Source organism: Pelecanus crispus, chromosome 1, assembly GCF_030463565.1.
Source record: "Pelecanus crispus isolate bPelCri1 chromosome 1, bPelCri1.pri, whole genome shotgun sequence".
In the NCBI taxonomy this organism is placed as follows: domain Eukaryota; kingdom Metazoa; phylum Chordata; class Aves; order Pelecaniformes; family Pelecanidae; genus Pelecanus; species Pelecanus crispus.
The window spans coordinates 56,834,558-56,842,703 of NC_134643.1; the positions used below are offsets into that span (position 1 = coordinate 56,834,558).

Here is an 8,146-nt window from a genome sequence, read left to right on the forward strand (position 1 = left end):
AACCAGCCTGCTGAAGGGTGTGCTGGGGAGCCCCTAACTGTGAATCATGGAAACCCAATGGATGCAGAGCTCTAAGGTGCTACCTTGCGCTGGTGGGGACCCAGCTGGAGCCCTTTCTGCATGTATTTCCTTGGTTGTCCCTACAGCTGTGGGTTAGGGACATACAGTAACTCCCTGGTACCCTCTTTGGTACTCTTGCTGCTCTCTTCTCCCTGTGAAGTGTCTTCACTTGCCCAGTTAGAAGTTACTGGGGTTGCCTCACTCTCCTTCTGTCCTGCAGGCTGGATGCAAAGGAGGAAGCATGGTAAAGGCAGCATCTTTCCAGGATCCATGGGCTCTTTGAGAGATGATCAGAGGGAGGCCAGATGATCTGCACAACACGCATGCCACTGTTTCTCATCCGCAAAGGCAGCATCGGAGCATTCTCCCCAGCCCCGTTCCCCCCGACTTGCCCGATCGTTTCCGGATGTTTCGCAGGTGTGAGTGGGAGGTCCTGGAGCGATCCCTCAATATACTCCAGGCCAGCGACTTCTACTGGGGCCCCTTGTCTGTGGGGGAGGCTCACGCCAAGCTCCAACGGGAGCCCGTCGGCACCTACTTGGTGCGGGACAGCTCACAGGGGAACTGCTTGTTCAGCCTGAGCGTGCGGATGCCGACGGGACCTGTCAGCCTTCGGATCTCTTTCCAGGAGGGCTATTTCCGCCTGAAGAACTGGTTTTCAGACTGCGTGGTCCAGCTGCTGGAGCTGGTGGTGGCAGGGACCCGGAACAACCCCTTGCACTTTGCTGAGATGGGGGGAACCCCCCTGGTCTTCTCCGAGCCCCTGTGCCGGAGCCGCCGGGCAGTGCCCACGCTACGAGAACTGTGCTGCCGGAGCCTGCCCGCTGGTGCCGCGACGGGGGACGGAGCAGGGCTGGGGGGCTCCTTGGGGATGCGCCCAAGGGAGGAGGTGGTCTCACCCACAGGCAGAAGGGGAGGGTCGGAGGGGAGCATCGTCCCCAGCCCCTCTCCGTCCTGGGCTGGGAGATGATGCCATGCGGGTGGGAGATGAAGGGAGGTGCCTATTACGTGGCTGTGCTGGTGGGACGCACGCCATGCCGGTGGGGCTGGACTGGCTGCTGGGAGAGGAAGGGGAGGGCAGGGGGAGCAGGGCTCGAACCCGCTGGCTGTGATAGCTGTGTCCTTGTACGTGCACAGCCTGCGTGGCCTTTCCCAGAGGTGCCTGGGGTAAACACAAGCTGAAGAGCAGAGATTTCCCCCCCACACCAAGTCCTGCTCTTTGCTCCATTTATAACTTATAAGCTTGAGAAGAAGGTGAGTTGCCTGTCATCCCAGGTCAGCCCTGTGTTTTCCTCTATCCCAAAGTGCTTAAGCTTGTTTCTGCTACAAATCTGCCCTCATGAGGTGGTATGGCTGAGTCCAGTCCCGCAGCAGTGCAGCTTGGGCATCGGTGGGCACAACCCATGTGCCAACCCAATACCCACATAGCTGCGGCAGAGCGAGAGCACGTTTTGCTCTTTGCAGCACGAATACGATGCCTGCCACTTCAGAGGCCAACGTTTGCACTAGAGGGAAACCATTGCAGCCATGTATGATACGTGCAGCTTCACTGGCTTTTGCGTTGCTTTATTTGAACAGATTTTTGGGAGTTCAGATGAGTTACATTATACTAAGAGCGTGGTATTCCTGCGGAGGTAACCCTGCTCTGGAGAGTTGGGTCTTCCCTGGGAGGGTGTGAACAGATGGGATCCAGGGCCCTTTCTTATGCTCATCTGATAGTATGCTGGTGCCACCTATAGAGCATAAAAGGGCATTTTGGTTTTGCCTCAAAAAGGGCAAAGAATTTTTTATATAAGACTTTTAAAAATTTTAATAAACATGTTTTTATACTTATTTTTAAAAGTCAATGAATACATGGTGATATTTTCATTCCCTTGCAGTGTTGGAAACCCCGTTAGTTTAGTGCCGAGACATGGCAATCAAACTGAAACTGAACAAGTGAACTTTCTTATAAAGACCAAAAGCAGCACGTAAATGAATGGTCCTAGCTGGGAACAATAAACTTCATTCATCTTATAATGTAATCAAGTAAAGAATTTTCTAAACATAAGATACTTCCTAAAAATGTAAGGGAGATTTTCAGAAGTATTTTCAGACCTTAAAATTTGTACTGAGTGTTTGAAAGAAACATGAGTAATTCAAGATCCTGGAAGACGGCACAGCGTCAGTGAACTTGAACTGGTGAGATGAGTACAAATGAGAGAAACGGAGCTTAAATAGGGATATGGTTCATTTCAGGGGTGTAGGCAGGTATGGTGTCTTTGAAACAAGTGACTGAAAACAGCTACGTGAAAGGAGAAATTAAGATACCGTAAAACTTGAGCCAGCCCATTTTGTGCACCGCCAAGGATCCACAGCCAAGCAGGCAGCCTGCTGAGCTCACGCTGACTTTCCCCTTCGGACTTGTATGGGGGAAAAAAATTACTCTGAATTTGCTCTTTTGGCTTCAGGTATCTTATCTGAGGAACCAAAGCATGCGGTCAGCACAGAGAGGGAGATAGAGGGTGTGATTCATCACAGGAGCCTAACTTCGATACTCTGAATTATTCTCTGGAGGGCTCTGCTGACAGCAAGGTGCCTGGCCTCCTATCTTGGGGCACTGGCCTACGAACTGAGGTAGTTAAATAAGTGCTGGAGAAGTGGCCGTCGTCTCCTTGCCACCCACTCCTCTCGGTCTCAGGGAGGCTGGTAGCCCTGCGGCTGCTGCGGCTCTCAGCCCAGTGCAAAAGCGCGAGCTGGGACTGTTCACTATCACAGGGTGCCTGCGCACGGTGGTGGCTGCCACGTGGCTACGGTGGTGTTTGCCGCTGGAGCTGTAATCTTGTGCAGGGACAGGGCAAAAAGTTAAGCAGGTAGTTGCATCCGTCATCGTCACTGGGTCCATTAGAGGTGGTGAGTTGGAGCCCTCGGATGCCTGAGTCAGGCCGCGATGCCTTGGGGGAGGGCTGCGGTGCCCTGCGGTGCACCAGGCAGCGTCACGAGAGGGGCTGGGGTTCAGCCCACCCTGAGAGAATAGCCCTGTGCACCCCCTGCTCAAACACGCACCCTGTCTGGTTTCTCCAGCTCCTGAAGCAGCCCCGTCTGAGCACTGTAACCCGCACAAGGACTGGGGGTCTTGGCAGACAGCAAAGCTGAATCCTCCTGCAGGGTGTCTGGCAGCAAAGGCCAGCAGCATCCTGGGCTGCATTAACAGGAGCGCTGCCAGCAGCTGAGGGGAGTGATTACCTCCCTGTACTCACCACTCCTTAGACCCCAGTTAAAGTACTGCATCCAGTTTGGGGCTCCCTGGTGCAACAAAAATGTAATAAATTGGAGTGAGGTTGGGGGGGGGGTGACATGACATCAAGAAGCTGAGGGGGCTGGAGCACTTGCCCTGCAAGGAGTGGCTGAGGGAGCAACAGCAGCCTGCCTGTACCTACGAGGAGGTCAGCAAGAAGCCGGGTTCACCGCAGTGGTGCACGGCAGACATAGGGAAAACAAGTCCAGGCTGGCTACGAAGAGACCCTTTTTCCCTTGAGGGTAGTCCAGTTGGGGGGCAGTTTGCCCAGAGAGGTACAGTCTCCACGCTTGGAAGTTTCAAGACCCAACCGGGTCAAGCCTGGAGCAAGCTGGTGTGGCCTTAGAGCTGGCCCTGGTGTGAGCCCCAGGACTAGAGACCTCCAGGGGTCCCTTGCCCTGAACAACTCTGTGGTCCTGCATTTCCCTAGGGCAGGGAGGTGGGACTAGCCATGGAGGAGGTGTGTGGGGGCTGCCTGTCACTGCAGGTGCTGTGCCTGCAAAGTCCCCTGCAGAGGGACTGGGATGGCGCCAGCACCAGCCAAGTGCAGTGGCGTGTTGGTGGATGGAAAACCACTTCCCTCCTACTTTCCCCACGCTTCGTGGAGTGCCCCTGGGTCATGCACGTGCTCTGGGTGCTGCTGCCTGCCGTGGATTTGGCCTGGTCTCAGGCACCATCCCATTGCTCACCCTCAATACTATTTGGGCAGAGCTCTGGCAGCGCACAAGTCTCCTGTAGCTCCTACACCTGCCCTGCCAGCCCCTGCAGGCATCTCGGGTGGCTCCAGGCACCTGTGTTTTGGGACTGCCCTGGCTCTCAGGTGTAAGCCCCTGACTCAGTGGGGTCAGCCACACAGCTGCCCTCCCTCTCTACCCCCTGCGGGAGGAGTGGGACCGGGTCTGCCACCCCAGGCACCCTGCCCGTCCCCTCGCTCCTTTTCTTCCTTGGGGGTGTTGTCGCCGAGGCACCTTGGCTGCCTTCCCTTCAGCAACCAGGGAAGGGGGGAAGGAGTGGGCTAATTTCTTCCACGTTTATAACCGAGCACAGGAATGCTTCTGTTTTATGGCCATGGTTATAGCTTGCTGAGGGAAGAGCTTTCTAACTGGATTGCTTTGACCTGGCTGTGAACCATTCTCATTTGGCCGAAAATGAGCATCTTGGGTTGTATGGCTGGGGGCTGCAGATGAGCCCCGTTTGCGGCCAGGATTGTGCCTGAGGAAAATCACACCAAGGGAGGAGGAAATAGTTTGGATTTTAATAAAGTCTGCTTTGTTTTGTTGTTTTTTTTTTTTTTTTTAATTGCACAGCAAGTGCTCAACTCTGTCTTACAAGTAAGTCAATTCCATGCAGAGCTGTAGCGAATTGATTTGAGATCTGTGGATGAAAAGCAGTGAATGACTGCCAAGCATTGTTATATTAGGAAAGTTTAAAGCACATTATGGGTGAGTATCCTCATTATTCCTGAGGAGAGGCCACTTTGCAGATCAGGATTGGTGCAAGAAAGGAAACCAATCTGGGAAGAACAGGAACGTGAAATGTACATTGGCTGCGGCCGGCTTTACAGAGTCTTCCTCTGTTTTCTGTTTGGATGTTAGAAGACAAACCTTTTTCTTTCAGCTCTTGAGAAAAATATGTACAAAGCAAAACCATAAGAGTTTACTTCCATGAGGTGACTGGAAACGATGTCCTGCTGCTTTCATTAACGAGCGGGAGACGCTCACTTTAATCACCCTGCCTCTGAACCGGTCCCTCTGCCACGTAGGAGCAGCTCCTGGTGGCCCGCATCCAAATGTTTCTTTTGGTGGCTCCTAAGGGGACTTACAAAGAAATTGCAAACTTCCTCACAACCTCTTGAGCACTATTTGGGGAATAGAAGAAAATTGTTTGCATTTTTATATGTTATGTTATACATTTCTCCAGCTGACTCATTTCAGTTTGTCCAGGAAACTTACACAGCCTCACAGATGGTTTTTTTCAACCGTTCTTCCTAACAGCAGAAGTTGAAAAGTTTAGTCCTTGTGAGAGGGGCTTCCTCTACCAGGCTGCAAAGGGCCTGGATTTCAGTCCCAACACGCCACAGGCATCCAGCAGGAAACTGCTCTTCATCTGCTCCTGACTAGCTGTCTGTTAGCAGTGCTCTGGGGCCCCAAGGGTTAATTTCCCAAAATCCTTCGCTGAAACTTGTTAATAACTTCCATATGTACCCATGTGTGTGCACAGGGGGGGCCCCACAGCCAGCAGCTCTTGTAATAATACTTGATTACCTCTGACATAAGGGTCTGTATGCCATTAGGGATCTGCCTTGATGGATCAGGATTCACCGAAAAACACAAGCTTGTGCAAAAGCATTTCAAAAAATGTATTAACATTTGGGCATCCTCAGTGTTTGGGAATGAGCTCCTCCTAGGTAGGCAAGCTTCAAAATAAAACCTTCTGTGTACACAAAGCTGGGTCTCAAGTTTTGGACCCTTGCCCTGACGTCCCTCCGAAAACGTGTATTTGCGTCATTAAGTCTCTAAACATGCTAAACTCCTCAATGTACAAGGATACCTTGGTTAGGGGAATGTGATGGCTTTGTGTAACTGAGTTCATTTTGCACCAGTTCCTTAGACGTTTGTCATCTGTAAAGTTATAATAACTGCATGCACTGGAGCTTTCTGCTTGCCCTGCGCCGCTGCCTGGTGCAAACGTAGGGCTACCGAGGGCAGCGTTCAAAGAGCGGGTGTCGAAGGGAGAGGGAGATGCGGCAGAGCCGCTCTGCGACTCCTGATGCCTCCCCGCAGAGCCACCCGGGTCTCTGCCTGCTCCTGCTGCCTTGTGATCTCAGCTGGGGCTGGCAGAGCTGGGGTTTTGATTCAGGCGAAGCAGAGTATTTCCAAACGCTTCCTGTGTAAGGGCTGGCTCGACAGACTAGGACGTTTCAGCCAGGAAAGAGATGGCTGAAGTCTGCGGCAGAGATCTGTGAAGCCTGAATGCTGTGGAGTAGGTGACCAAGTAAGTGTGTTTTCTTAAAAAAACAAGGCATCGGATTAAATACTTGAGTGCAAGACTCAAAAGAAACAAAAGGAGACATTTCTTCACGCGATGTATAGCTTAAGCTGTGGAAGTCCCCGTCACAGGCCGCCGGCTAGGCTAACCTCTTTGTGGGTACAAAAAGGGATTAATGGTGATTAATGGAGCACCTCTGGAGCAGGAAACGCTGAGCCAGGGAATAGGGGAGAGGTGGGATCCAGGTGCAGCTTTGAGTGCTGTGCGTCATTTGGCACACCTCTGCTATGGCAGGAGTGCGGGAACAAGCCTGCCTAAGCTCAGTCTTGGGCTCAACAGCACGGGGTGCAGCCCGGGCCAGCTCAGCCAGTGGCTCAGCAGGGGATAGCTGTGCTGAGCTCCGGCTGTGCGCTGAGCTTCGGGTGTGCACCGAGCTCCTGTGCTTGAGCTCTGGGTGTGCACGGAGCTCCTGGTACCCATGCTGGGGCCTCTGGAGGCAGAGGGGGTGTCTGCATGTGGCAGACCCCTACACCCACCCATACAGCGTGGGCAGACCCCTACACCCACCCATACAGCGTGCAGTTGTGTGCCCTAGCAGCGGTTTGATGGCAGCCCCAGCGGGAGCAGCCCTCGGTCACTTCCTCCCAGCTTTCCTGAACAGAAAAATGGGGATGTCTGTGTGATGCCTGGAGGCAAGCACCAGCACAGGCTAGGGAGAAAAATGTTGCCATCATCCAGAATGAGTGAAAGAGTCTGACTTGTCAGCTGAGGGCGTCAGGGGAGGCCAGCATCAGCCCGAGGTGACGGCTGGGACAGCTCTGCCCAGCTATGTGGGCTGGGGCAGGGCTGGGGGGTCCCAGCCTCAGTAACCTCATGTCAGAAAGGAGCTGCACAGCTTTTCCAAAGCTGTGCAAAACGCTGTATAGCACTGGCAGCCCCCTAGATCTGCGTTTGATTCAGCCAACCCAGAGCAAACAACATGCATACACTTCTAAAGGAAGGGGTTTTTGGCTCGTGGGCTACCTCCTTTCCCAAGATACCAGCCTTGCTGTCAGAGCTCTCGACCTTCGAGCTGGTCCCACATGCCATTGAAATCAGTGACCAGATTCTTGTTCCCCTTGGAAGATTTTGAATTAGGCCCCCCACCCTGTTTTGTCAGGCTGATGTGAGCAAACGTAGGTTTTCCACACTAAAAATAATCAAAACAAACCCTTCTCCCACTGGCTTGTGCAACAAATCATGCTGGGGGAATTGCTGGCATTCGGCATGATTAGCCCAAGCGCAGATGCCTTCCAGCTCGTAAACAATAGCCTAAAGGATTGGAGAGGATCACAAACAAAGCACTTACAGGCAAGACAGCATTTCAAAAGGGACTTGAGAGCTCACATCCATTGGGGGTTTGTCTTTTAAAAATAAAACCAGAAGTAAACAAATTGACAAAGACGGCTCTGAAGAATCTAAGAGAATGAAAGCGAGGAGACTGGATGTAATGCTCTGAAAATGAAGTTGGGGAAAAACTTAAGGCAGGACTAATGGGTCCTTTTAAAATCCTCAACAAAATGTGCCCACAGCCTTGGGGATGGGCAGGCACTGGAAACTCTACCTGTCCCTGACGATGAGGCCAGGTGGGACTTGGAAGGGATGCAGGAGAAGACACTGCTCCAAATCACAGGAGAAAAGAAAATCCCTTAAAAAGCAGTGAGACCAACAAAAGAATTAGGCAACTTGTGTTTGTTAAGTTTTATGGGGATTCAGTCTGAAAGGGACATTCCCTGCACTGTAAGCTAGTGACAAATTGCTGTGAATTTCAGACTGAAAACA

At 52.3% G+C, this 8,146-nt stretch overlaps 1 protein-coding gene across 1 annotated transcript; it reads left to right on the forward strand.

Annotated features, from left to right (window-relative positions):
* Positions 1-346: 346 nt before the first annotated feature.
* Positions 347-1,030, forward strand: LOC104026845 (suppressor of cytokine signaling 1). The gene has a single exon (XM_009488201.1). It carries the CDS (start codon positions 347-349, stop codon positions 1,028-1,030), a length of 684 nt encoding a protein of 227 aa, XP_009486476.1.
* The last annotated feature ends 7,116 nt before the right edge of the window (positions 1,031-8,146 follow it).

Excerpts from the sequence above, each read along its gene's own strand:
- LOC104026845 (XM_009488201.1), top strand. The coding sequence starts at position 347 with ATGATCAGAGGGAGGCCAGATGATCTGCACAACACGCATGCCACTGTT.